The sequence below is a fragment of the Ictalurus punctatus genome, chromosome 22 (genome assembly GCF_001660625.3).
Source record: "Ictalurus punctatus breed USDA103 chromosome 22, Coco_2.0, whole genome shotgun sequence".
Classification (NCBI taxonomy): Eukaryota; Metazoa; Chordata; class Actinopteri; order Siluriformes; family Ictaluridae; genus Ictalurus; species Ictalurus punctatus.
Genome location: NC_030437.2, coordinates 4,849,032 through 4,876,932, shown reverse-complemented (window position 1 = coordinate 4,876,932; position 27,901 = coordinate 4,849,032). Strand labels below are relative to the sequence as shown.

General features: G+C 40.1%; 1 protein-coding gene across 3 annotated transcripts in view; it reads left to right on the top strand.

Moving 5' to 3' along the window:
• svopa (SV2 related protein a) overlaps positions 1 to 27,901 on the top strand; it is a 43,954-nt gene that overhangs the window by 14,202 nt on the left and 1,851 nt on the right. Inside the window, exons 2-17 of one of the 3 annotated variants that reach the window (XM_017452463.3) lie at positions 4,681 to 4,841; positions 6,263 to 6,348; positions 9,628 to 9,726; positions 13,477 to 13,548; positions 14,897 to 15,021; positions 15,812 to 15,875; positions 16,175 to 16,300; positions 16,424 to 16,552; positions 17,584 to 17,657; positions 18,485 to 18,561; positions 18,715 to 18,819; positions 19,318 to 19,429; positions 20,432 to 20,513; positions 21,813 to 21,902; positions 22,765 to 22,981; positions 25,402 to 27,869. In XM_017452463.3, the coding sequence (XP_017307952.1) occupies positions 4,681 to 4,841; positions 6,263 to 6,348; positions 9,628 to 9,726; positions 13,477 to 13,548; positions 14,897 to 15,021; positions 15,812 to 15,875; positions 16,175 to 16,300; positions 16,424 to 16,552; positions 17,584 to 17,657; positions 18,485 to 18,561; positions 18,715 to 18,819; positions 19,318 to 19,429; positions 20,432 to 20,513; positions 21,813 to 21,902; positions 22,765 to 22,965 (1,603 nt within the window). In that variant the 3' untranslated portion in view covers positions 22,966 to 22,981; positions 25,402 to 27,869. Of the gene's footprint in view, positions 1 to 4,680; positions 4,842 to 6,262; positions 6,349 to 9,627; positions 9,727 to 13,476; positions 13,549 to 14,896; positions 15,022 to 15,811; positions 15,876 to 16,174; positions 16,301 to 16,423; positions 16,553 to 17,583; positions 17,658 to 18,484; positions 18,562 to 18,714; positions 18,820 to 19,317; positions 19,430 to 20,431; positions 20,514 to 21,812; positions 21,903 to 22,764; positions 24,198 to 25,401; positions 27,870 to 27,901 lie in introns of those variants that run through there. The other 2 variants (XM_017452464.3, XM_017452462.3) reach the window with 2 other exon arrangements.

The following is a 27,901-nucleotide window of genomic DNA, read 5'->3' as shown; positions in this document are numbered from 1 at the left end:
TCCTATTCCTTCCACTTGTACTACTGTTATGACCACACGGGTGAGTTAGTCACCCTGTAAAAAGAACGTGCCAGGAAATGGAACCGGTATTCTGAATTTTGAACTTTTTTTTGTGCTTCATTGTTGTTAGTCTCCTGCAGGGAGAGGTATTTTCTCTAGTGAACTAGGAGGGTTTCAACTGTTGTAGTTACTAGGACTACTAACCAAGATCCTATGGCTAGTATTCCCCAGGTGTACTTTGTACTTGTTCTTACTTTCTGTACTTTGCTGATTATGCTGAAGTTGGAAGGGAGTTAGAGCAGATGTTTGATAGTTGTGCTTGAAGAAAAGGCAGAAATGTGCAAGGAGTTTAACCTCACAAACCAGATAGAGTGCCGTTATTCTGCCTTGGAGAAATGTGTGAAGAAAAAGGACTTTGAAAGAGCTGTGCAGGTTTCCGGACAATGACACTCCTTGCTCATGAATGAGCAACATGAGAAGATTTCTGCTCGGGTCTAAGAACGATCCAAATTGGCACAAGAATGTTCTAATCATAAACCTGCAGCAGTTTCTGCTCAAAACACCCCCTGAATGCTCTGTTGATGCCCTTCGAGTCAAACTTGAACAGCTTGACAAAGAAAATGTGGAGATAAAAAAGATGAAGTCAAAATTTCCTATGAAAAAGAGGATGCATCCTCTCCTTAAGGAGCTTAAGTCTTCATCCTCTGATAAGGAGATAGAGGATATGTGATGGGATCCTGCAGCAACTATATAGGTGCGGCTACCGTATAGGTGCATTCTTTGTGATGGATTCTAAGTTAAAAAGCAATGAATCAAAAGTAACCCTCAAACACAAACCTCTGAGTCCAGAACTGATAAATTGCTTGGCAAAAAAGTTCAAACATTCCAGTGAACAGGGTGTTGGCTCGTTTTTGACACTACTGACACATAAATTCGAGTTGTACTAGCTGCATTCTCTGAATGTGTTATGAAGTGCATATGCCAGATGATTTAGACAAAGTAAAGGCACAAAGTAAATGACTCATGGGGCGTACGGTGGCTTAGTAGTTAGCACGTTCGCCTCACACCTCCAGGGTCCGGGGTTCGAGTCCTGCCAGGGCCATGTGTGTGCGGAGTTAGTATGTTCTCCCTGTGCTGCGGGGGTTTCCTCCCCTAGTCCAAAGACATGCGTGGTAGGCTGATTGGGGTGTCTAAAGTGTCCGTAGTGTATGAATGGTTGTGTATGTGATTGTGCCCTGTGATGGATTGGCACCCTGTCCAGGGTGTACCCCGCCTTGTGCCTAATGCTTCCTGGGATAGGCTCCAGGTGACCCTGAAAAGGACTAAGTGGTAGAAGATGGATGGACTTCCTCATGATTATTTGCAACAGTGTGCATTCCACTGAATGCTGACATAAAGTTGTTGATTGTTACAAGAATAAGAATGGGTCAGTGGGACTTTGCCTTTTACTGAAGATTTTCTGTTGCATTGGGGTAGTTCATGTACCACTGTTGAAGACTTTTTTGGCATCTGTTAGTCAGTGGGCTAATGGTTTAAATATTGATTTGCATTAAGTGTTGCCTATTTTAAAGCCTACTTGGCTGAACTGCAACATATGATAGAGACACCACTGTGAAACTGGACATATCCACTGGGATACAGAGTGCTGGCAAATAATCAACAAACTCAGGGCAAAAGCTCTAACATTTCTAGTGATGAGTGCCAATGTTGTCATAAGCACTGGTACTTGGAGAAAATCAGCTGATCTTAAGCAGAATGGCATGAAATGTGCTCCAAATACCGGTGCGGCTGCTACAGCATGCTTCCCAATACTCAATCTTTCTTCCTCCTACCCGTCCACTCAAATAGAAATGTCCATTGTGAGAGCTTATTTGCAGCCGATCACACATCAATTAGACAACAGGTGGTATGTAAATATCTTGGTAAATGATCGTGAACCATTATGGCTTTAGCTAGCTGTTACTGCCTGTGCTTTAGGTGTATTATCACAACATCTCACTGTTTGTTGCCCTCATGCTGTAATTTACCTGTTGTCTTCAGCTCATGTGATGGATGTCACTACCCAGAGATGGATTAACTGGCTGGCTGCTCCCACAGCTCCTAACATTAGCCTTTAGCAGGCTAAAATCACAAATTCCTCATCGTTAATGATGACTGCAGTGTCTGATACTCAAGATGTGAGTGAAGGTGATCATGATTGTGTGGTGTTATCTCACGCACCACCTTCAGGAATTGACGAAAATCTGATTTTGTTTACAGAAGGCTCAGCACAGATTTTAAATGGATGCAAACATACTGGATGGGCTATCTGTTTGTCCCATGTGGTGGCTTAATGCTCATTGTTGTCTCTCTGTTAACTTCTCAGCCAAAGTCGCTGAACTTGTCACCCTGACTAAAGCCTGTGTTCTAGCATCAGGTCTCACTGTTACAATCTATCTGTCATGGACTTGATATGCTTTTGCATTTGTTAATGATTTTAGGCACATTTGACTTCGGTGTGCTTTTCTAAATGTTGCTGGTACACCGGTTAAACACACCTCCTTTATTTCCGATTTATTGTCAGCGTGTGAACTTCCAGTACAACTAGCTGTGGTTAAGGCCAGGGCACACTGTCCCTGAAATACAGATGAAGCTTGAGGTAGTGCAACTTCTCTGATGTGTTGATTGTAGTTAATAAACCTCTGATGATAGTGTTGATGTCCAGTAAGTATGCTCCTCATCCTGCAGAGGTACTCTGGTACTCCTACTTTAGAGGTCTGGTCCTGGATAGACCATGGTGCACTTTCGGATTCTGCTGGCGTCTGGAATAAAGGTGGCCTTTTATTGAGGCATTGTTGCCATATTTGGCTAAACAAATGCATAGTCTAGGACATGTGGGTGTCCAGAACATTTTCGTCAACTGGTGGAATTTGAATTTCCATGCTTGTGCATTTGATGTGATATAGTGTTGTATGTTGTGTCAAGCTAACAACAATTTCTCTATATCTGTTTCGCTGTGTTCTTCTCTGGCTGCCTGGCTTTGTTATTTTCACTTTATGATCTATCTCCAGCACTGTCCTCTCTCCTTCTTGTTCTCACTCCATGACTTTTTGGTAGTCTTTATTTCACCTCATCCAGTACTTCTTTCTTGATTTCTTCTTCTGCTCTGTGTATCTCTCTTTCTCTTTGTTTCTCACTTTTTCTTCATTGTCTGTCATTTTCTATCTCCCTTCAGTTGAATTTTTCTTCTTCTTTGAATGCTGTGGCCTTATGTTTTTTCCTACCTCTCCTTTTTCAAACATCTCTTCTTCTTTGGCTTGCTACTCTATTGTATTGTCTTCCTCCCCCTCTTTCTCTCTTAGGCTGGAGTTTTTATTCACTAAAATACTGTTTGTAATAAGCTGGATATGCATATTTGGTAAGAGCAGTGCACACAGCGATTGGTTTTTGTTTGTTTGTTGGTTTTATAAAAAGCTAAAATCCTATTAATACAAATACAATATAACATTTTTAATAAAGTGGGACATTCGTGAAGCATTTGTCTTAATGAGCGAGTTTGGGAATCTGGTTATCAGTTGGCAGTGTATTGTTTCCATTTTGTGTGATGTATTATTGTCAAGTTCTGATTGTTCAGAAGGTGTCGATTAATTTTCTATAACTACAGCTCTGACAACAGGTTTGACTGCAAGGCAAACCACAGGTTGATATTAATTTGCTCATTCTAATATGTTTTCTTTTCTATAATAACAGCTACTTAATTCACTGTGACGTGTATGGCGAATTTAAGTGTTTAACAAAGAACAATGCATAATCATTGAGATGGCAAAGTTTTCTGTAAGGAGACGTTTATTTAATATTCATGGAAGGGGTCTCCAGTGTCAGAGCTTTCTAACAGTTAGAGGTAAAGCTGTTCCTATAAGTGCACCATGGGGAAAGTCTTCAGCTTGTAGAACTTTGTATTTTCTAGATATCTTGTCTTGACAAGCTGAATTTTTTAATCTTATTAATTTCAGCAGAGGGAAAAAGGACAGGTTGGTCACAAATGACTGTTTATAGCTGCTAACAGGAACTAATTTGTTTCACTGATGTTCCACAGCATTAATTATAACTATAAACTATATAGCTATAATAAGTATGATGAGTCATTCTTTAATACAATATAAAATTATTGTAGCTAATATAAACAAATGTAGCTTAAATTGTGGCTAAAACACTTATAAACAAGACATACTTGTACAGCAAAATAATCAACTTTGGGGTGGCACCAGTAACTCTGACTTGTATCGGGCCACATCACACAACCTGTCATTGATTGTTTTCCTCTAACGGCACGCCCCCACATACAGTATAATTCCCTACTTCATCTCTCTTTAAGAGTTTATTCTTGATGTTAAATGATTTTCAAACAAAGGAGTTTTTCAAGTTAAAACACAGTTTGGTCAGACATGAAGTTCTCCTGTTGTCTTGGTAACACTCCGTTATACAGGACTTCTGTTGTTTCAGGATTATGTTTTGTCTGGTCAGCTTAATTCTGCCTGCAGGAGCGATGACTCATCAGCCACTGAACGCTGCAGTAATTCTCCTCTAAATAGTGACAGAATGCCTGTGTTACTGTACCCAACACCATGAGTTGAAAATAAATACGACTATGTCTTCGGAGATAACAGTTGATGTCTTTCTGTCTCCCCATCTGTCCTGCAGTGTTGTGAAGTTTCGGCGTACAGGTGATAGCACATATTCAGAGTATGAGTGTGGAACAAGGGATCAGATGGTGCAGGTCGAAGGTGGAACCATTGATGCAGGATCTGTGGCTCTGTCTGATGGAGCTCCAGTACCGCAAGAGTTTGCCAACCCCACTGACGGTACTACAGTATACACGTCTCCTACTACTGTTACTGGCTACAAAGAAACTGAACACAAATAAAACCAAACTTTTGTATTTATAAAGATGTTTTAGACATTTAGTATAATCTAAGTACACAATACACAAGTGAAAATATCTTGAATATAGACAGATTTATCCAAATATGTTTATTAAACCTATTTCTAGACTTTTTTTTTTTACTCATTTAAAACTTGAAGTAGTCTAGTTCCATATACACAATACACAACTGCACCACCAGGTACACAGAGCAGTTCAGTATGAAAAAGTTGTAGAAAACTACTTAATTTCCTTCGTGAGGGAACATAAGAAAGAAACCTTGAGAGGGACCAGACTCAATAGGAACTCATCCTCCTTTAGAGATTAAAGACAAACCATACTAAGTGTGTAGAAAGGATGTTCATGAGCAAATTGTAATTAAGAGTCCAGGGATGAGCACAGGGCAAGTTATTATGGACAAGTCTGGAGTATCCAGGTGAGATTATCCACTGAAGCATGGGTGATACTTTTTGGGAATTTGTAGGTGATTCACAGCAGCAGAAAGTGAGTCACAAGTGTATAGGTAAAGGATTAGCATTATCATTAGAACTAACAAGAGTAAGTGAACAACTAAGCACACCAGGGAGCATGGTTTAGAACTGCAGTGCTTAGCACATTGAAGACCTCCTGAAAAGAAGCAAACAAGACACAGGTGAGAAACTCTACACAGGTTCTAATAATAATCAGGGGAGATGACTGAAGCAGTTACTTGAGAAAAACAGACTTAATAAGAAGGTTACATTTATCTGGAACATAGCCATTGAGGCTGCTGACAATGATTGTTATTTAACTATAGTTTAAAAGGAAAGAAGGCCAATAATGTGCTCATCCAAATGTAATCAGTTAGTCAATATTAATAATCAAGATATGTTTGGTGTCTGAAGCTTGTTTCTTAAGTTTTGCATTAGAGCTACAAGGCTAATGTAGCTAACAAGAAAGAGACATACATAGCATTTAGCATTCATGAACAGACTTGTTTATGTGGTTTCTGACACACTGTTTATCTATCTCTCTATCTATCTATCAGCTGAATCAAATTTGATATATGAGTTTGATATTCGAAGTGATTTTGAAGATAAAGACATGTCTTTTACTTAAACAAGATACAGTATATTGAACAATGCTAAAATGGAGGCTATTAATTTCTATTATTAGAAGTAGCTACTAGATAGCTGCATTAGCCTAATAGCTCTAGGACATCTGTGATGAAGAAAACATGTTCCTCTGTCCACATTTCCATTATTCTCGTAAGTATTTTCAGATGGTAATTAAAACCATAGGCTATATAAAGGTTTCTGCAGAAAATTATTTTATACTTCTGCTAGATGTATGCTCATTCTTCATTTCTTCATCTGGCTGTAGATACCTTCATGGTGGAAGATGCTGTGGAAGCCATTGGCTTTGGTCCATTTCAGTGGAAGCTTTCTGTCCTCACAGGCCTTTCCTGGGTAAGGCTGGCTTCCTTGGCTCTTTTTGCTCCTAAAAACAACATTTCCAATGAGGTTTAATGTCAAATTAATGAGAACTCTTAACAGTAGTGGAGACTTTGTTGGACACAAAGTTCCAAAATGCAATGCATGTATATGTCAATGATCTACGAGATGACATGATGGTTTTGACTGCTGTATTAGCAAGGAAGTTGAATCTTTGCATGCTGATCTGTTTAATCAGAGTGTACACATAAGGAGACGTGAGGGCTGGCTAGGGCATTGCCTCCTTTAGGTAAAGATTAAGCAAGGGCTAATGCTGCATTCATTCAGCTTCCCAATGTGAACACGGTCGTCTGAAGTCAGAAATAGAGGTTCATTAAGGGGCTGTGTCCTCTCCTCATCTTTTGTCTTCTTTCAATGTCTATTAAAAATCTGTAATTAAAGTGTTGTTTCATTAGTGCTTAATTTATTTTCAAAGTGGATGTGACGATTCACTGTTAATAGTGCAGAAGTTTGCTATAAAAAAAACCTTGCATTGATTACTGAAATTGTTATTACCTGGTATTTAAGCAAATTTAAATATAAACAGAAACTCAAAAGCCTGTTAAATAACCTTAAATCATGCTGTTATTTCTTGTTCTTACTTTTCACTATGAGCATGTTGAAGTGACGTCACAGAATCGCAACTCTGAGAAATCAGAGCTCTCGAAAAACTTCCTGTGCAAACTTCAGTTTATGCAATTGAAAGCTTCCCAGTTCCCACTAGGTCAGGAATATAGCATAAATCCGACTGGCACCGCTATCAGCAGGTAGCTGAGCGGCACTGTGGGTAATCTAGGAAACTGTTACCCAAAGTGAAAACAGACCAACATGAAAATCTATATTAAGACATTAAGAAATTTCATTGCCACTGAAGACCGTTTTACTTATTTATTTATTTTTTTTAATGGCATTAGGCAGACGCTCTTATCCAGAGCGACTTACATGTATCTCATTTATACAATTGAGCAGTTGAGGGTTAAGGGCCTTGCTCAAGGGCTCAACAATGGTAGCTTGAACTCCTGACCTTCTGATCAGTAACCCGGAGCCTTTAACCACTGAACCACTACTGTTTTATATTTATAAATGTCAGTATGCAAGTTGTTCAAGATGGATTTTTCCTTCCCTGTTTGCAACTAGTGTTTCTATTGCAGCAGACTGTTTAAACAAATATGTATTTTAATGATAAACACAAACATCAGGGTAGTGTTCAGCCTGACTTGTTTAGTACTTTTCTTAGCAAAGAATTTGCAAACGCCCTTAAGTAGGAATGTACCTAGTGCCACCTTGTGTTACCTACTGTATTGCACCCCAATACAGCAATAATGGCATTTTCTTTCCCCCTGTTTTTTGTTCTAACCTGTCACGAATCAAGGATGGGCTCGGAAGCAATCGCAGTATATAACATTTATTTAAACAATCAAAAACAAAACAAAGACACTAAGACAACTAGGCAAAATACTGTGGCATGAAACAAAACACGGTAACATGCAACACGAAAGTCTAAGACAACGAAAGACAGAGAAACAGTGCAGACAATGGGTATATATACACAAGAGTGCTCATTAACAGAAATGTGAATCAGGTGCAGGTGGTCATGTGACATGTAGTGCAGTGGCTGATGGGAACTGGAGTCCAGCGTTTCCTGATACATGACATAACCTATGATTAATTGGACTGCTCTCAATTTTAATTGCTTAACTATTATAGTGTGACACTCCCATCAGGTCAAAGTTACACAAATATTATCACAATAGGGTGTCACACTGTAGTAGTGATTTTATGTAAAATTGTTTTGTTCATTTAACGCATATAACACATCAAATTGTGGAGTTGTGTATTCTGAGTATTTTCTGGACAAAGGCAGTAATGCAGGCCCGCTGAGTGGTCTAAAAGATTAGAATGGCTTAGAATGTACAGGTATGTCCAATAAACACCTCAATTTCCTTAAAAAAGTGGTTCAACATTGTAATGTATTTAATATTCATAATAATTATATTAATAATGTCATGGCCTAGTCTAGGTTAGGCCGCACAAACCAGCTCGGGATTCAAGGGAATTTGACCTTTAAATAAGGGAAGCCAGGAATAACACAACCAGGTTTTTGTTTAAAAAGTTGTGGTATATTGTAACAATTATATACATACATATTATATTTTATACACAATTATATACAAAGACCCAAACAAAAGACATACCTTCAGGGTGGGCCAAGGCCAAAATAATAAACAAAAGGATTCTTTTGTTAGGTAGCTAGCTTACCTAACAGGAAAATAACAGAAAATACAAGGATACTTCCCTAACTACCTAAGCCAAAAGGACCCTCAGAGAGGACCCACAGAGACAAAAGGACCCTCTCCCAAAAGAAATGGCAGCCACACCCCTACCGCCGGTGAACCAAGTGAATCATATATACAATGGAGAAGAATATACATAAACAGATACAGGGACAAACAAACTCAGTCAAAAACCAGGCAAGAGTCAAAACCAGAACAGCAGTCAGAATACAGAATTTTGATAGCCACAAGGGCAAGCACCATGAACCAAACAATCTCCTAACACCAGATCACACCATTCTCACTCCTCTTCCTCTTTAAATATTGTTGTCAATCAGTGATGTCATCCTGGGAGACTGGGAGCAAGGCAGGCTAGGGCAGGCTGGAAACTCTGGGAGGGAGTTCGGACCTGCACACAAAATATGGCGCAGCACACAAAAAAACTTCCCATTCTAAAGATTAGTGGGTTGTAACAATAAGTTTAATACTAATTATACTTTTCTTCTAGATTTCATAGTGATATTTTAGTGGTGGAAATACTCACAGTGGTTCTTAAAGTGGGGATGTATGGACTGAGGGTCAGTGATTTTTAAAAATATTGTTACAGTGGTGGAAGAAAACGTTTTTTGCTAAAGTGGTTGTACCGCTTTAATAGGAACAAATGTATCCCTGTCCATTCATGTAATTATGCTGTTATAAAATAACAGTCAATCATGTTGTTGCAGCAGCAAACAGTCATGCAGATACAGGCCAAAAGGTTCAGTTAATGTTCATATCAGACATCAGAATGAGGAAAAAAAAATTCCTCAGTGAATTTTACCGTGGAATGGTTGTCGGTGCCAGACGAACTGGTTTGAGTATTTCATAATCTGCTGATCTGGGATTTTCACACAATATTTTCTAGAGTTTACACGCAATGGTGCAAAAATCCAGTGGTGTGTACTATGTGTTTTTTTTTCTTTTTTCTTTTTCGTGTGTGTAGATGGCAGATGCTATGGAGATGATGATCCTCAGTATCTTGGCCCCTCAGCTGCACTGTGAGTGGAGGCTCCCCAACTGGGAGGTAGCACTGCTCACTTCGGTAATTATAATGATGACGATGAATGAAGGAGGAGGGTGTGTGTGTGTGTGTGTGTGTGTGTGTGTGTGTGTGTGTGTGTGTGTGTGTGTATTTTCTGCCCTCTTATTTAATTCTATTTATATTATTCTCTAGTGGCAGCTTGTTTTTTTTCTTTCTCTGCCTGCCTCCATCCTCTTCATCTTCTGTATTTCTTCCCTTCATATTTCTTCCCGCCTCCCTCCCTCTTCGTTTTCCTCTTTATCTTTTGTAGGGAATTTAGCCTGCAGAAGGTAGAGCACAGACACACAGGAGGCCATTTTAGTGTGGTTCGTGGAGGGATCTTTATTTAAGACAGACGGTGAGGGGAGTGCGGGTGCGTGTATGTGTTGAAGTGCGATTGGGCGGTGAGGGTCTCAGCCGTCAGCAGTTACAGCCCCGCCGCCACGTGCCCTCTGGCCATCCAAAACATTGGTGGCGCTGAAGCAGAACTGTCTCTTCAGCGCCACCACGGCAGTCGCGGGAGGAGCGATCTTTGTTCCCTGTGCGCCGGCCGTCGGCCTGTCGCCACAGTACCCCCCCCAGCTCCGAGCCCACTGCCATTGTGTGTTGGGCCCACAGTGCATCCTGTCGCGAGAGGCTATCTGCATTCCCATGGTGGGTCCCCACCCAGTGATGGACCTGGAAAGAGAAATCCTGCAATCAGAGGAACCATCGGGTTACACTGGCAGTGGGGCGTGGTCTGTCACCAGGACGAAGTGCCAACTGGCCCGGTAGTATCACAGTTCTTCGATGGCCCACTTTATCGCTAGGGCCTCTCTTTCCATGGCCGCATACTTGCTCTCAGCTGGGGACAACTTTCGACTGATGTAGAGGAATGGGTGTTCCTCTCCACTGAAGGTCTGCAAGAGAACAGCACCCAGCCCGGTCTCGGCGGCATCTTTGTGTATGGTGAATGGGAGAGCGAAGTCTGGGTTGCGTAGCACTGGGGCACTGGTGAGGGCCTCCTTTAGGGCTTGGAACACCTGCTCTGCTGCCGCATACCATTTCACCTGGTCCGGTTGGCCCTTCTTCATAAGGTCTGAGAGGGGGGAAGCTATAGAGGAGAAGTTAGGCACGAACCTGCGGTAGTACCCCACCAACCCCAAGAAGGCACATACCTGTTTCTTTGATGTGGGCCGGGGTAGTCCTTCATGGCCTCGATTTTCTTCGGCTGTGGTTTCAGCATATCCCGGCCAATACGGTAGCCCAGGTACTGTGCCTCGTTCAGCCCTAGGTGGCATTTCTTGAGGTTGGCTGTCAGCCTGGCCTTCCGGAGTTCCTTTAGAACCTCCCCCAGGTGGAACACGTGGTCCGACCAAGTGGAGGAGTGGATAACTACGTCGTCTAGGTAGGCAGCTGCGAACATATGGTGGGGTCGCAGGACTATGTCCATCAGCCGCTGGAACATTGCGGGCGCCCGGTGTAGCCCGAAGGGGAGAACCCGGTGCTGCCAGTGACCGGTGGCCGTCTCTGGTCTCGCGTCCGGTGCCGTCTCCAGTCTCGCGTCCGGTGCCAGTGCGACTTGCCAGTAGCCTATTGTTAGGTCCAGGGTAGATATGAACCGGGCCTTTTTGCTCGAGGACTGTGTACGGGCCTTGCCACTGGGCCAGGAACTTGCAGGAGCTGCTGGGCACTAGTAGGAGCATCCGATCACCCGGTTGGAACTCCCGAGGCTGCGTGGGATGGTTGTACACCCTTTTTTGTTTTTCCTGGGCAGCTCGCATGTGTTCCTGAACTATCAGTCGATGACTGAGCGGAATGGGGACGGTTGCTCCTCCCACGCTTAGCGGGCCACGTCCAGCAGTCCTCAAGGTCGCCGTCCGAAGAGGAGCTTGAAGGGGGTGAAGCCCGTGGACGCCTGGGGCACTCCCGGACGGCAAAGAGCACATAGGGAAGGAGGAGGTCCCAGTTCCTTCCTTGCTTGTCTACCACCCGGCGTAACATTTGTTTTAGCGTCTGGTTGAATCTCTCAACCAGTCCATCGGTTTGCAGGTGGTCGACAGACATCTTGAGGTGTTTCACCTGTAACAGCCAACACAGAGGAGACATTAGTTTGGAACCAAAAGGCATACCTTGGTCGGTCAGAATGTTCTTTGGGATCCCACACGACTGAACAGGAGTACCAGTTCTCTGGCGATGTTGCGGGAGGTGGCTTTGCGCAGTGGCACCGCCTCGGGGTACCGGGTGGCATAGTCCACGATGACGAGTATGTACTCGTGGCCCCGGGTGGACTTGGGGAGTGGCCCTACGAGGTCCATGCCATTCCTTTCGAAGGGGACGCTGATGATGGGAAGTGGGATCAGGGGCACTGGCGGGGGTTTTCTGGGGCAGTACGCTGACACTGAGGGCACTGTTGACAAAAGGCCCGGAACTCTGTGTCCATCCCCGGCCACATGAAGCAGTCCTTCAGTTTTTCTCCGGTGTTTCGGGCCCCAAGGTGGCCCCCGAGCGGATGGGTATGGGCCAGGTGCAACAGTGTTTGGGTTCGGGTCTTGGGGAGTGCCAGGAGGTCCACGTTTTCCTCTCTGCGCTGGGTTCGGTGGTATAGAAGACCTCCCCTGACTAGAAATTAGGAGGTGGGTAGCCTGTGTTCTGGGTTTGGATGACCCCGTCAATCTGCTGCACCTGGGCCCAGCAATGCTTCAGGCGGTCATCCTCTTTCTGCACCCGGCCGAAGTTCCCCTGCAGGCTCACATGTTGAAATACAGAGGAGAGTGGGTTAGGGTGTGTGTGTGACTTACCTTCGGCCGGGGTGTTCTTCTTGCCCTGGGCCAGGTAGGCCGGCTGGGCTGGGGCTTCCTTCCTTCGCTGGGCTGGTTTCGGTGGGTCTGGAGTGTGGGGGCCCCCTCCAGCAGGCCCGGAGTCTTGAGCCTCCTTCGGCGTCCCCGATCCAGTTTCATCGGCCTGGACTCCTCCTGGGGTGTCCCGTAGGCGGGGCGCTTTCGGATGACCTCTTTTCCTTTGACAGTGCGCTGGCAGTCGGGCTGATGTGGCGGCCCTCTTCTGGGCGGGTGTGTTTGCGTGTGTGTCTGTGGGGAAGTGCGATCGGGCGGTGAGGGTCTTAGCCGTCTGCGGTTACAGCCAGGGGGCGGGGCCTGCACTCGTGTCGGACTCGTCTGAAAACCAGAGAAACACACAACAGCGATTAGCGAACATGCACGTGTCATAACAATTGCCTAACACATGACAGATACTTGTGCACATGTTCGGAGATTCTTCTTTCCTCCCTTGCGACTGGAATATCGCCCTTTTATATTCTCCCCTTGCTTGCTGGATGGTGGAATTCTTCCGTGCGGTGCACCATTCACAAGCCGTGGGTGTGTCGGTGGCCCCGCCCCACCGCCAAGTGCCCTCTGGCAGTCCAAAATATTGGTGGCGCTGACGCAGAGCTGTGTCTTCATCACCACCGCGGCAGTTGCAGGAGGAGCGATCTCTGTTTCCTGTGCGTCGGCCACTGGCCTGTCACCACACTTTGTATATCTCTCTTTTCATTTCCCTTCTTTTACTTTGTCATTTTCTCCCTATCTTCTCTAGATCTGCTTTTCATTCTTTTTCATTCATTATATCTCCATTTTCTCCAACTTCGTTCCTCTCCTAATCCTTTTCATCAATCTATGTGTCTTGTTTGTGTGTCTGTCTTTTTCTTCACTATTTATATCTCCTCTCTCTCTCTCTCTCTCTCTCTCTCTCTCTCTCTCTCTCTCTCTCTCTCCCTGTGTGTGTCTGCTCTAGGTGGTATTTATTGGCATGATGATCAGCTCTTCATTATGGGGAAACATATCTGATAAATATGGGCGAAAAACAGTGAGTATCATTAGTATATTACATATAATATAATATTTTAACCAAATGTAAATAATCGTCATTTGCAGGGATTCTCAGTCAAGTACACTGTTTAGGGTCATGTTTAGAATGATATTGCCTCAAAATATTTATGCCTCAAAAGGTTTTTCTTTCCTTTATTTCTTCATGCCTTTTATCTATTTTATGCCTTTTGTCCTATTATAATATGGAGCTGAAATCTGGAAGGACAGTTTCACAGTTGGTCACCACCTGCCTTTCAGCCTACCTGTTATGTGGTCAAGGTGGTTTAGTCCTGCTAGGTTTGAAGTGTCAAAGAAATTTTGTACAGTTAATGCCAATAAGTCATTTCAGGTAACTAGGAGTGGAAAAAACACTGAAAATGTAAGAGAATTCATGTCAGATTTTAAGAACACAAAAAGGCAGCTGTTTATTTTTTTGAAGAGATGGAGGCTGATGTCATAGGTTTGAAATTTTAGTTAAAGAAAGAACAGAATTTATCAAGTGCTCATAGAGCTCATCTCTCTTGTCTGAATCAAAACTAAACTGGCTTTTCTGTTCCCCATGCACTTTCAATCAGGGTGCTAGTGGTTAACGTCCTCCGACTTTGAGGGATTTTTCTAATCTGGCCTGGCCAGGTATCATGATGGGAATTCCAGCTCTTTTCCATCTGGCTAAACTCTCCAATAAGATCTGACTCTTTTGCTACCAAACTGCTCATTGCCCTTTTACAAAAAACAACCAAACATACAAACAAAAAAACTGGACATTACAGAACCTTGAATAAGTATCCTCCACTAAAATGAACTTACTTTGGATATATATCATGAATCTACACAAACTGTAAAATCAAAATAGTTTGCAAAATTGTGCCTGCACAAGTATTCACCTCTGTTGCGATGAAATCCCTAAAATAGTTCTGGTGCAAGCCATCAGAAGGTACAAAATAAGTTGAACCAAGTCGTCCTGTGTGCAGTTATAGTGTCTCAATATAAATTCCCCTGTTCCTGTTTGGTGGAGAACATACCTAAACAAACAGCATTATGAAGACCAAACGTGGAAGAGACATTTAAATACCTGGTTATGTTGCCTTTGCTATGCATTCCTTACAGTATGCTGTTTGTGTATGTGATTGGATGTGGAATTGTCCATGTCATGTTTGTCAGTTTATTTCGGAGGACTAAATGAATTTTTATGTCCCAAACCTGAGAATTTGATGCTACAGCCCTGTCCATTAAAGTGCTGATGGGTTTACAATAGTTTTCTATATAAATACAATTTTCATATGTCATGCATGTGTGTGTGTGTGTGTGTGTGTGTGTGTGTGTGTGTGTGTGTGTTTCTGTTTCAGGGTCTGAAGATGAGTGTTCTGTGGACTTTGTTCTATGGCATCCTCAGTGCATTCGCCCCTATTTATGGCTGGATTTTGTTCGTCCGAGCTCTGGTCGGTTTCGGTATCGGAGGAGCTCCTCAGTCGTAAGTTTCCATCACAGTCGTGATGTCAAAACACAGTATTTACTGGAGTGCTGCGATGCAGTGGCTGGCTTTGTGTGTCTCAGAGGAAGCACATGCTAGCCCTCACCCTCTCTGGTTGGTAGCTGTCGCGTGCTAGGAGAAGTAGCTAGTGGGTGAAAATTGGCCAAATTACCAAATTTGTTTTTGATAAGAGCATTTCTGACTGTAGCTTCAGCAAATCACAGGTTTACATGAATAAACTTGTTCTAATAGCTTCCTAGTTTTACAGTAACAAATTCCACAGGGACTTGTATGGCAGTATGCACCACACAACAATTTTTAAAAAAATGAAAAATGTGGTGTTACTCAACAAATAAAAACATTTAATTGCTGTTATTGTGATATTTTCTGTAAGGAGACATGTATTTAGCATTTATGCATGGAGTCTCCAATGTGGATTTTCAGTTTTTAAGTTTTGTTGTCTCTTTGCAGTGTGGACTCTCCATGATTTACTGCTGTTTTTATTAAATATGAACACACTTTCCTTGTAGTAGTGAATACTGGGCATTGTACCTTTTCTTTCCCTTCTGTTTATCATCTTTATTTTTATTTTATTTTTTACATCAGAATTTCTAATACTTATACACTTTAAATAATTCAAGCTGGAATAAGGAGGACCTGTCTCTAGAAGTGGAGATATTTGAAAACATTTTGGACTTATCTGCTGCATTATTTATTTATTCATTTATTGCAATGCAATATAATATTTACAGCAAGATAACCAATTTTTTTTTCTTTCTCTCTTTTTCAGAGTGACACTGTATGCGGAGTTTCTGCCCATGCGCTCCAGAGCTACATGCATTCTGCTCATTGAGGTGTCATCGTTTTATATTGCCCTTAACCTTATACTGTATCTGTCCCATTAGGACATGTATGTGTTATGTACATTATTCAAAATTTCAGTATTTTCAATTCAGTTTTAACTGCAGAGAAATCTTATATGAACTTGTCCCATTTATTTTTAAGTAAATCTACACTTTATTATAAATTCAAATGGTAACTCGTGTACGTGCCTAACACACAACAATCAGCATTAATTGCTGTCTTAATACTTTTAGACTCTGGCTTTTGGCCTTCTATACAAGTTTGTGTGTGTATGTGTGTGTGTGTGCAGGTGTTCTGGGCCCTGGGCACAGTGTTTGAGGTGTTGCTGGCGATCTTGGTCATGCCGACGTTGGGCTGGCGCTGGCTACTCGCTCTGTCCACAATCCCACTCTTCATCTTCGCCATCCTCTGCTTTGTATGTTCTGCTACTGCACTGCCAAAAGCACACACCATAAGAGGGCACCGTATTTCATGTGTGTGTGTGTGTGTGTGTGTGTGTGTGTGTGTGTGTGTGTGTGTGTGTGTACGTAATCTGCAGTGGCTGCCCGAGAGTGCCCGCTATGATGTTCTGTCTGGAAACCAAGAGAAAGCTCTGAACACACTCAAACGCATCGCTACAGAGAATAACGTCCCCATGCCACTGGGCAAACTCATAGTGGCACGCCAGGTAACTAAACACATCAACTCTATCCTTATCTATCATGTTCAATTCTATACTGTTCTGCCATATGCATTTCTATTCAGTCATATTCATTCCATCCTATTGCTTATTATACTGCCATAATCGGTTCTATATTATTGTAATGTTCAATTTTATACTGTTTTATCATAATTCTATACTTTTCTGCATTATTCTTTTCTATTTGGTCAGATTAATTTGATCCTATTGCCATAATTAGTTTTTTTTATTGTCATATTCAATTCTGTCATGCTCTGCCATAATCTGTTCTATACTGTTCTGTCGTCTTCAGTTCTACAGTATATTTCTTTGTCATGTTCAATTCTATACTGTTCTTTCATCCATATTGTCAGTCATATAGTGCTCTGCAATCATCGAACCTTTATTGTTCTGTCATCTGAATTCTATTCGATTCTGTCATTGTTTTTTTTCATTCCGTCACATTCATTCTGTTCTACCTTCATTAATTTATTCTGTCATGTTCAATTCTATACTGCTCTATATTCAGTTCTATACGAACATGTCATATTCAATTAATTATATGCTATTTTGTCATTGTGTTCCATTATACTCTCTTTCTTCACTGCTAGGATTTTATAACATTCTGTCATTATCAATTCTATGCCACCACCAGGATCAATTCTATACTAGTGTCATATTCTATTCTTAAAAGTGTAAAAGCAACCATGTCTCAGACAGTACGATGCACTGTTTTCGAGTAAGACTGCACCCATAAGAATATTAGTATGGGGGTGTAAAGTTTATTAGTGTTTTTATTTATTTAGTTATTTATTTTTAAAGCAGATACAGAGAATCCAGGCAATTATTTAAGCACCTTATGTGGCTACACCATCATTTCCATATGTACTGTTCTGCTCAGTATTGTTTTAAGTTCATGCCAGTTCCTTACACCTCCTTACACTTTGTATGTCAGATGTCAGCATTTGTGTGTTCTCCCTCTGTCACCATGCTGTTGTAGATCTGCTTTTTAATCTTTCTAATCTTTATCTCCTCATCAGGAAGACAGAGGGAAGATTAAGGATCTATTTTTGCCTCATTTCCGCTGGACTACAGTTCTCCTCTGGTTCATATGGTGTGAAATGCATTACACACATCCTTGCACATCCTCACTGTAATTAGAGTATGAAAAGCTCACAGCTCTTCTACTATAAGTCTTTGTACAATTACTGTGACTTTCTGTGTTTATATGAAACAACAAAATACTTTTTTCCCCATTTGTTATTGTACATTCCTTTATAAGACAACAGGAAAATAAAATTGGAATGAACTGCTGTATTATGAAAGAAGGAGAGGGAGAAAGAAATAGAGAGAAAGGCAACTGTGAATGTGTACACATTTGTACATGCCCAGGCTTAGTGCAATGATTTTAATTGCCAGTGTGAATAGTTCGCTGAACTATACCTTTTTATTGTTTTCTTTGTCTAATTAGTATATAATTAGTCATGTGACTGAGCTTCAAGGTTTTTATTTAAAGCTATGGAGATCTTTTTGATTGTTTAATTATTTATTACTAAATAATGAAAGTCTGTGTGTGTGTGTGTGTGTGTGTGTGTGTGTGTGTGTATATATATATATATATATATATATATATATATATATATATATATATATATATATATATATACACACAATGTACACATACATATATATATATATAATTTTTCATTTTAAAATAAGACTGTGTCTTAACAACATCACTTAAAGCTAAAGTGGGTTCCATGAAATTGCAGAGCCCTTTTGTTAAAGTGCCTAAATAGTTTTACAGTTAAAAAGGGTTGCTGACTAGAAAATGATTGTGAACCCCTGACGTAAAAGAAGTATATGAACATTTGACAAGATTTGGACATGTAACTATATTATGACATGCAGCTTTAAAACAAAATGTACTATATGTTTCAGGTTCTCTAATGCGTTCTCCTACTATGGCCTTGTACTACTGACCACAGAGCTTTTCCAGGAAGGCGGTGCCTGTGGACGTGAGTCCTGATTTCTCATGATTGACAGCTGACCAACGTCTATTTTTCATCAATATTCATTCATATTATTAAGGACTTTTGTACTGATAATCCAGATCAAGCAACAACAAACTGAGCTTTGAATATTAAATGCAGTTCTTTGCCTCCCCCTAGAGACTAACGGCAGTAAAACAGAGCTGAGGTGTAATCTGGAGTGCAAGTACTTGAACTCCGATGATTACAAAGACCTGTTGTGGACAACGCTTTCAGAATTCCCAGGTAAATCTGGGAATGTTCTGCTGGAATTTATGGCCCTGTCATCATTTCCTTCTGAAAGTTCCTCAGCATTGATGAATCACAGACAGACTACTAAAATAAGATGTACCTTTATTGATCCCCCGTAGGGGAAATTCAAGAAAAGGTACCATCCATGTAGAGATGCTGGGGATTGAACCCAGGGACTCGTACATGCAAAGCATGCACTCGACCACTGACCTACATCCTTGATAAAATTTACTGGCAAATAATCTGTCCCAGTGTCCATGATAACAGTATTACATGCAATTGATATCATGGTTTATATCATAGTGCTGTGGAATTCTCTGTTCTTATTGGTCAGAAGGTATTGATCACTTTTTTGTAAAAGCAACCCTGACAGTAGTACCAGCTGTAAGGCAAATCACAGGCTTATATTACTGGATTTTTGATTACTGGCACATGCCAGTGTAAAGCCTACACTGCACTGAAGGCGATTCACTCATAATTAATGTGTTTCAGGTCTTCTGGTGACATTGTGGGCGATCGATAGGCTGGGTAGGAGGAAGACCATGGCACTGTGCTTCCTCGTCTTCTCACTCTGCATCGTGCCGCTCTATGCCTGCGTGGGCAGGTACATACCACACACACTTATTTTTCTTTATTTCTTTCTGTCCATTCAACTCATCTAGTCCTTATGATTGGATTGGCAAGAATTGCAATTATGGCTAATTAAGAAATGTAAACTGTTGGCTGTATTAAATGTAAAGTCCAACTGTTTTTGGTTAAATCTCAGATTTTTTTTTTTTAAATGTAGGAGGACGGCCAACATTTTTCACAATCTCTGAGTGTATTTACATTTACTGCATTTAGATAACAAATATAATATTGCTTTGAAATGGCTTCAATGCCTGTCATGACTAGCGAAGGAGGTGTGGGCTCTGTGACTGAGAGTCCATCAATCCCAGACAATATTCTAAATTTGTTTCATTTTATAGGACTTTTAGCATTGGACATTGTCACAAAGCAGCTTTACAGAAAGCAAGATGTATATATACACAGTTTCAATAAAAAAAAATTTCAACCCCAATGCAAATCAAGTTTACTGTCAAAATTTACAGACTTTCAGCTGTTTGCAACGAACAAATCAAACAAAAGCAATTCAAATAGTTCAACAAAATGAATGACATGGTTTCCCCAAATTCAACTTAAAATGCAACTTATAATGACTTATAATGTCTCAAAATAATTTCAGTCTCCAAATAATAAGTCTCCAGTGGAATAGTTTTGAGACTGGAGAAGTCATTATAAGTTTGTGTGTTTCAATTCATTGTGTTTCAATTGCTTTTGTTTGATTTGTTCATTGCAAACAGTTGAAAGTCTGTGTGTAATAAATAAATAAATACATAAATAAATAAGCTTTCACTGCAATCACATGACTTGGGCTGAAATGTTGGGATTTAATATTTAACAAGGACTCCACGTTTTTGGATTTCTAAAACTGATCCATTTTCAACGATTTGGGCTTTTAATGTTTGTTTAAACACACTCGAATACTAGTTACACCCCCTATTAAAACTAGGACAGCAGTTCAAAGCAGCAATGAAACAGTTCTGGTTGTGTGTGTGTGCTGCAGGACGTCTTTAACAGTGCTGATCTTTATTGCGAGGGCATTTATTGCTGGAGGTTTCCAGGCAGCCTACGTTTACACACCTGAGGTACGTTTTGTCACACACAATTCACACTCCTCATGTCCTCATATTTCCATTATCAAACTTTAACATTTCACTGAGCTTTATCCTGATGTTGAACTATGACCCGAGTTCATTCAGCTCTGCTGTAAAAGCCAACAGGGTTGAATATTGGCTAATATGAGTGCAGTCTGGCTTTTATAACTGCAGACCCAGATCAAGTTATTGTAGGTGTGTAAATGGATTACACACAGATATATTTAGCTAGACCAAGATTTTTCAGTTGCACTTTATACCCACAAAATCATTGTTTGTGCCTTTTTGCTTTCTAAATCTTCTAAATGTATATACTGTACACTATTTGGCCAAAAGTATGTGGAAACCCGACCATCATAACCATATGTGCTTTGTGAACATCCCATTCTAACAATGGTCCCTCCTTTGCTGTTATAACCTCCACTCTTCTGAGAAGGCTTTCTGCTAGATTTTGGAACGTGGCTGTGAGGATCTGTGTTCATTCAGCTATAAGAGAAAAGTGAAAAGGGAGAAATTTGCATTCAAAGATTTCGCTCCAGTTCCACTGACACACCAATGTATTGTCTAAATACAACTACTATTTATTTATCTCATGTTATTTAATTTAATATGCAACAAATAAGATATACAAATAAATAATATTTTATGTTAAAAATTGTTAAAAATGACCAAAAAAATTATTGCTTTATGATGGGAAGTGAGTTCTTAACCAGGTCTCATTGTGTGAGGAAATCACACTTACTGTAGATCTTAAGATTTTAGACATCTTAAGGTAGACTGATTTTTAAAAAATTTTATTTTTTTTTTTTTACCACCACTTTAAAGAGGCTCTTTAACCATTCTGTACAAACAATAGGCAAGCTATAAATAAATAAATAAAAACTTTTCCACATCTTTTTAGTGAAATTTGGACAAAACCCCAAATTCTTGTGAAAACAATTTTTTTTTTCCTCCAGAATTTGTCTAGACTTTTCCCAGACCTTCACACAAATAGAATAGTAGACTGCCATTTATTTTGTATTTGGAAATACAAATACTTTTAAATTGGAAATATTATAGATGGATAATTGCGGTATAATACTTATTACGTAGTTAATTCAGTCTGTAAAGTGTGTTAAATAAGATGGGTGATTCTAGACTTTTTAACAGTTATGTAATTGTATATTTATATATCCATCACTACTAATGTTAATAGCCCCAGCTGGAATACTGCTGCCAGGATATTGTCTCCTGCTGATAATGATATTGGCAGACAATAATTAGAGTCTCTCTCTCTCTCTCTCTCTGTAGGTGTATCCAACAGCGACGCGGGCTCTAGGTCTGGGCATGAGCAGTGGCATGGCCCGTGTTGGGGCTCTCATCACACCCTTTGTGGCTCAGGTGCCCTAATATGATCTCATAGTTCACACTGGGCCAGCATAATTGGCTCATTATGTTGTCTGATTCACAGATCCTGAATGTCAGATGATGGCATATAACTTTGTTTAAAGCTGTCAGCTCAGGCTAATCAATAATTACAGAAACAGTGCTACAATGCAATCATGCACTAAAAGACACATTTGACACATTTGCTGTATGCTTGTTCTTACTATATTTAATTCAAGTTTTACATTAGTCACATCTTTAAGTAGAAGCTTTAAGTAGAATAGTGCCATCCAACATGGTTACTTTTCATTGATGGACAGGGTAGAGTGGGGCTCTGGAAATTCTGTATAGCAGCAGATGAGCTACAGTTATTATGTGTACACCTACAAAGTAATCTGTATGCGAGATGTACCTGATTAAATGGCCTGTGAATGCCTAATGAACTAGGAAGTGAATGCATATTTAATTATTTAATTCCCTTGCAATACAGTTGAGCTGAATCCCATATGACGTCCTATTCAGTATGTTCAATAAGTAGGTATCACATAGCATTGAAAGGCCTATGTAGTGCATTATGTGGCTAATAGAGCACTTATTCAAATGTGGTGCCAATAACTACATTTCAGAAACTCTTGAATACTTGCATGACATTTAAGAAAAATTTAATTGAATTAATTTTAAAACGTGAAAGTAACGCTTATCAAAAGGCATTTAAAGGCCTAGTGAGTCATTTCACCATCCTAAAATGTTATGAAAATCTGCAAAACTGACTAATATTATAAAAGTGACTGTATAAGACCTAATGTAGGGTGTGTGTGTGTGTGTGTGTGTGTGTGTGTGTGTGTGTGTGTGTGTGTGTGTGTGTGTGTGTGTTCAGGTGATGCTGGAGTGGTCAGTGTACCTGACTCTGTCGGTATACTGCTGCTGCTGCCTGCTGGCCGCCGTGGCATCGTGTGCTTTACCCATAGAGACGACGGGCCGAGGCCTCCAGGAGTCCAGCCACAGAGAGTGGGGCCAGGAGATGAAGGGCCGAGACTCCATCCCTCGCTCTAACTCCTCATCCACCTCCCAGCAATGAGAGAGGAGGAGAGAGGGTAGGACAGGATAAAGTTTGAAACGTGAGATAATGTTGTTGTGGGAAAATAAGGACAGATGAAGAAAATGGGGGAAAAGACAGAGGAGTCAGTACAAAGATTGAGGGAAGGAAATAATGAAGGGAAAAGTTAAAAAAGTAATGCAGAAGAAAGAGACTGACAGAGGAGGGAGAAAGAGAAGTTTATTTGTATAATGTATGAAGAAAATGGGAGTCAAGCACCAAAGCCTGAAATATGAATCACATGATTCATGTAGTCACATGAGACTACTTGATTCAGCAAGTCAGTGATTCAGTGGGACAAATGCTTGGTGGACTTGCAAAGAAGACAGTCTGTATTCTCTCATATACTGGAACAGTGTGTATCCCATCTGCCGAAAGCAGACACGCACATCAGGAGCTGCTTGATGACTGTAATCACACTAAGTCACCTGTGTTAAATATTATCTCCGACAAAAGCTTGATAATGGTCACTGTGGATGATGTTCACCATTCAGTGGATGCTTCACGCAGATATTAATCATTAGCACTGCTGATAAGGAAATGGTGGCCAGTATGAGCCTCACTTTTGCACGATGCAAATGAGGTTGTGCGAACAGATCTCTGCTACTTTGCTTTTGTTGTTGACTGCCTTTTTATTTTTTTAAGAGTAAAATATCTCAAACAAAAGAATAAAACAAAAATGAGACGTAGACAATTTTACACTCATCCCAAACGTTGCCTATTAGTTAAGACATGTTTGGTGTCTGTAGATTGCTTCTTTCGTTACGATGTTAATGTAGCTAAGAAGTAATAGAAGCTTCTAGAATATAGCACTGTGCAAACTGCACGACGTCTGACACCAGACAACCCCATGACTATTCAAAAACGTTCTTACTTAGCTGTCTTTTTTTATATAGTTAAAGCAAAAGTTGATTCAGGATGTTGCTATTTTTAAAAATATTTTATTAGTCTAGTTAAATGCTGATTAAAAAAAATCTACAAACACATTAAACGGCTTTAATGCTTTTTAGGCTATGCTGTTCTCCAAGAAAATAAATAAATCCGTGCAATAATGTGCCAAACAATAAATCTGTGTTAAGGATGAACCAATTCTTAAAATTCACTCGTGTAGATGACTTGGCAGTGCAGCTGAAATCGTTGATTCTGAAACTGAGTGTGTGCAACGTGGAAGCTCGTGTCCATCAATGGAGCCCTATTTATAGCTCGATGTCTGGCCTGCTTTGGATGTTATGTCAACAGCAGTTTCAGGGATATTTTCCGAAGTTGATAATGACTTAGGAGTTGAAACTTCATGTTCAACTTCAGCCTCAGTAGCCTGAATACGCTCTTTTGCACAGTGCTGGTCATCACGATGGAATGCACCATGACACAGTGCACGGGTTTTACTTCAAAATTTACTTGGCAATAGTAACTCCAAGACCTGCTGGGATTGCTCAGAACTCCATTGGGCAGGATGGAAAAAAAAAAACATCGAACCTCCACCCTTGAACAACAAAAAAAATCTGATATGAAACTAACAATACTCCATTAAAGCAATAGAAATCAATTTTAAAGTCTCAGTGTAGTCTCACACATTGTGCAGTTGACTGTAGAATTGGAAGCTTCGTCTAAACAGAAATATTTTCTTTAGTGCCTGCATCTCTGACATTTTTTTCCACCACCCCAACTAATCAGCAGCTCCCCCACAGCGGAGTTAACTAGACATTAGTAGTGTAAGCAAGCCCAAGTCTGGCACTGTATGACACACTATTATCTTATCCTGATTTCTTCTGTTTTTGTGTATATCTCATACCATATAGTTTTGGAACTTCAAACGAAATACAACATAAAACAAAGGCAACCTAAGTAAACACACAATACGGTTTATATGTTTTATATATATATATATATATATATATATATATATATATATATATATATATATATATATATATATATATATGTGTGTGTATATATATATATATATATATATATATATATATATATATATATATATATATATATATATATATATATATATGTATGTGTGCGTGCGTGTATATATATATATATATATATATATATATATATATATATATATATATATATATATATATATATATATAGAAGCAAAAAAGTTATCCATCACCGATCACCCGTGTGACAAACTAATTGCCCCCTTAAACTTAAAATTTGTTTGTGCCACCTTTAGCAGCAATAATTGTAACCAAACGCTTCTGATAACTGGAGATCTTTCACTGTAGTGGAATTTTGGCCCACTTTTCTTTGCAGAACTACTTTAGTTCAGCCACATTGGAGGGTTTTCATGCATGAGCTGTCCATTTAAGGTCCTGCCACAGCATCTTAATTGGTTCAAGTCAGGACTTTGACTAGGCCTCTCCAAAACTTTCATTTTCCTTTTTTTTGAACCATTCACAGGTGGACTAACTCCTATGATTTGGATCCATCATCTTGCTGGATAATCTAGTTGCAATTGAGATTCCGAAGACCGGATTTTCTGGTAGAGAGCAGAATTCATGTTTCCCTCAAGTATTGCAAGTTGCCCAGGCTCTGAAGCAGAAAAGCATCCCCACACCATCACACTGCCACCTCCATGCTTGATCATAGTAATGAAGTTCTTTTTGTGGAATTCTGTGTTTGGTTTACGCAAGATGTAACGGGACCCCTGTCTTCCAAACAGTACCACTTTGGACTCCTCAGTCCACAGAACATTCTCACAAAAGGTTTGAGGCTTATCAAGGCATGTTTTGGCAAAATTCAGACAAGCCTTACTGTTCTTCTGGGTTAGCAGTGGTTTTCACCTGGCCACTCTTCCATGGATGTCATTTTTGCGCAGTGTCTTTCTAATAGTGGAGTCATGAACAGTGACCTTTATTGATGCAAGAGAGGCCTGTTGGTCCTTTGATGTACTTGACTGTTTTGTGAATTGCTGGAGGAGTAGTTGTTGTGCTCTTGGAGGAATTTTGGAAGGTCGGCCACTTCTGGGAAGGTTCACTACTGTGCCATTTTCCATTTGGAGATAATGGCTCTCAATGTGTTTCTTTGGAGTCCCAAACTTTAAATGAAGTAACCCTTCCCAGCCTGATGTATTTCACCTTCTTACTTATCAATTCTTTAATTTCTTTCAATTGTGGAGTAGTGTGTTACTGGGTAAGACCTTTTAACCAACTTCGTGCTATTGAAAAAGTTCTATTTAAGTGTTGATTTGATCGAACAGGGTTTGCAGTAATCAGGCCTGGTCAGGTTTAGTCCAGGTGAACCCCATTATCAATGTAGTTTCATAGATTTGGGGAATTACGGTAGTAACTACGGGGGCAAATACATTTTCACACAGGCCCAGCTGGTATTGGATAACTTTTTTGCCTCAATAAATAACATTTTCATTTTAAAACTGTATTTTGTGTTTACTCAGCTTGCCTTTGTTTTATCTTAGATTTTATTTTATTACATTTTTCTGAAACAATTAAGTACGAGATCTATGCAAAAACAGAAGAAATCAGTTTTTTTCACAGCACTGCATAGGTTGATATGTACATTATATTTTTAAGAAAGTGTTCATGCACAAATATTATTACAGAACCCTAAGATTTGCACAGTGCTAAACTGGTATCTATACGCTTCCTTAATTTGTAGCGCTATTCCAAAAAAGAAGAAGCAAATTTTAGACACCAAACCTCTTGGCTGACTGATTATAACTGGGTCAACAGGTAAAATAGTATATTTTGTTTTTGACTTTTAAAAGGAGAACTCCATAAAATAACTAAATCATTTTTATTCACCTCCAACATGGTAGTGTATATAAATGAGTTATGTGTGTAAGTGTGTTACTGGGTGGAAAAAAAGAAAGATTGGTATATAAATGAATCATGTGCTGCAGGTTCCAAACAGCGTCAGCAATTTGAGGGACATGAAAACTAGTGAGACGGAAGCTGGTGATCTCCATTATGGAGTTTAGTGGCAGTGGATTAATGTGGCATGTGCCTGTGTGTGTGTTAAGATTAATGAAAGTGAAATGCTTTTAGAACAGTTAAGAAGGAATTTGTGAGTTTATTTTACTACAAAATCAAGTCTTTCAGTGGTGATGTAACAGACAGCAAGGGGGGGCAGGGGGGCCTCATTCACCACCAATAATTGTGTGGAATGAAAATGTGTTGTGCACAGCAAAGCTGTTATTTTTAACCACCAAGTCACATGAGCGTTTCTCTAAATGTCATTTGCTGGCATTTAGCGAGTCCAAACACATTCCCGTTTAGCAGAATGCCACTCCCCATCACGTCAATAATGTATTAGATATGAACACACTCACTGCTATATCGAAAGCCTGCCTTTCTCAAATGTTCTTGAATACAGTTAAGACTTCAATCTGGCAACTGAACACGCATCATACAAATACAGTCTAAACACAACTAAATAACATTTGTTTTATGATCATTTATTAACAGTGGTAAATGTCGCTCATCAAACTTGGCTTGTCTTCGAAGGAAAAATAAATCGGTTTGTTTTGATTGTTTTGAGGTGTTTTTTTTTTTTTTGCTAAATATTACATAAAATGCTCATCAACAGTTTTAGTTTTCTCGTTATATCTACTGTCGGTATATTGTACTGTATTTTGCAAAGAGACTTTGGGTTTGTTACATATGTAACTAAGCTTTACAATTAACGCTTTTCACTTCTTACCTGTACAGCGATTGCATTCATGATTTATTAATGATTCGTTTAAATCACCTCATCGAAATGATAGCTGATGGGTTTACACCCGGCTTTGGTGCCCAGTGAAGTCCTGTGTGCGTTCACCCGGTGAAAGGTCTCTCTCCTACATGCCTGCCTTTGCGATTTAGTGCTGAGTTTAGTGTCTGTGTGTGTGCAGATATCCTATGCCACACTGGCTCCACATGTGTATCTACAATAAACTAAATTT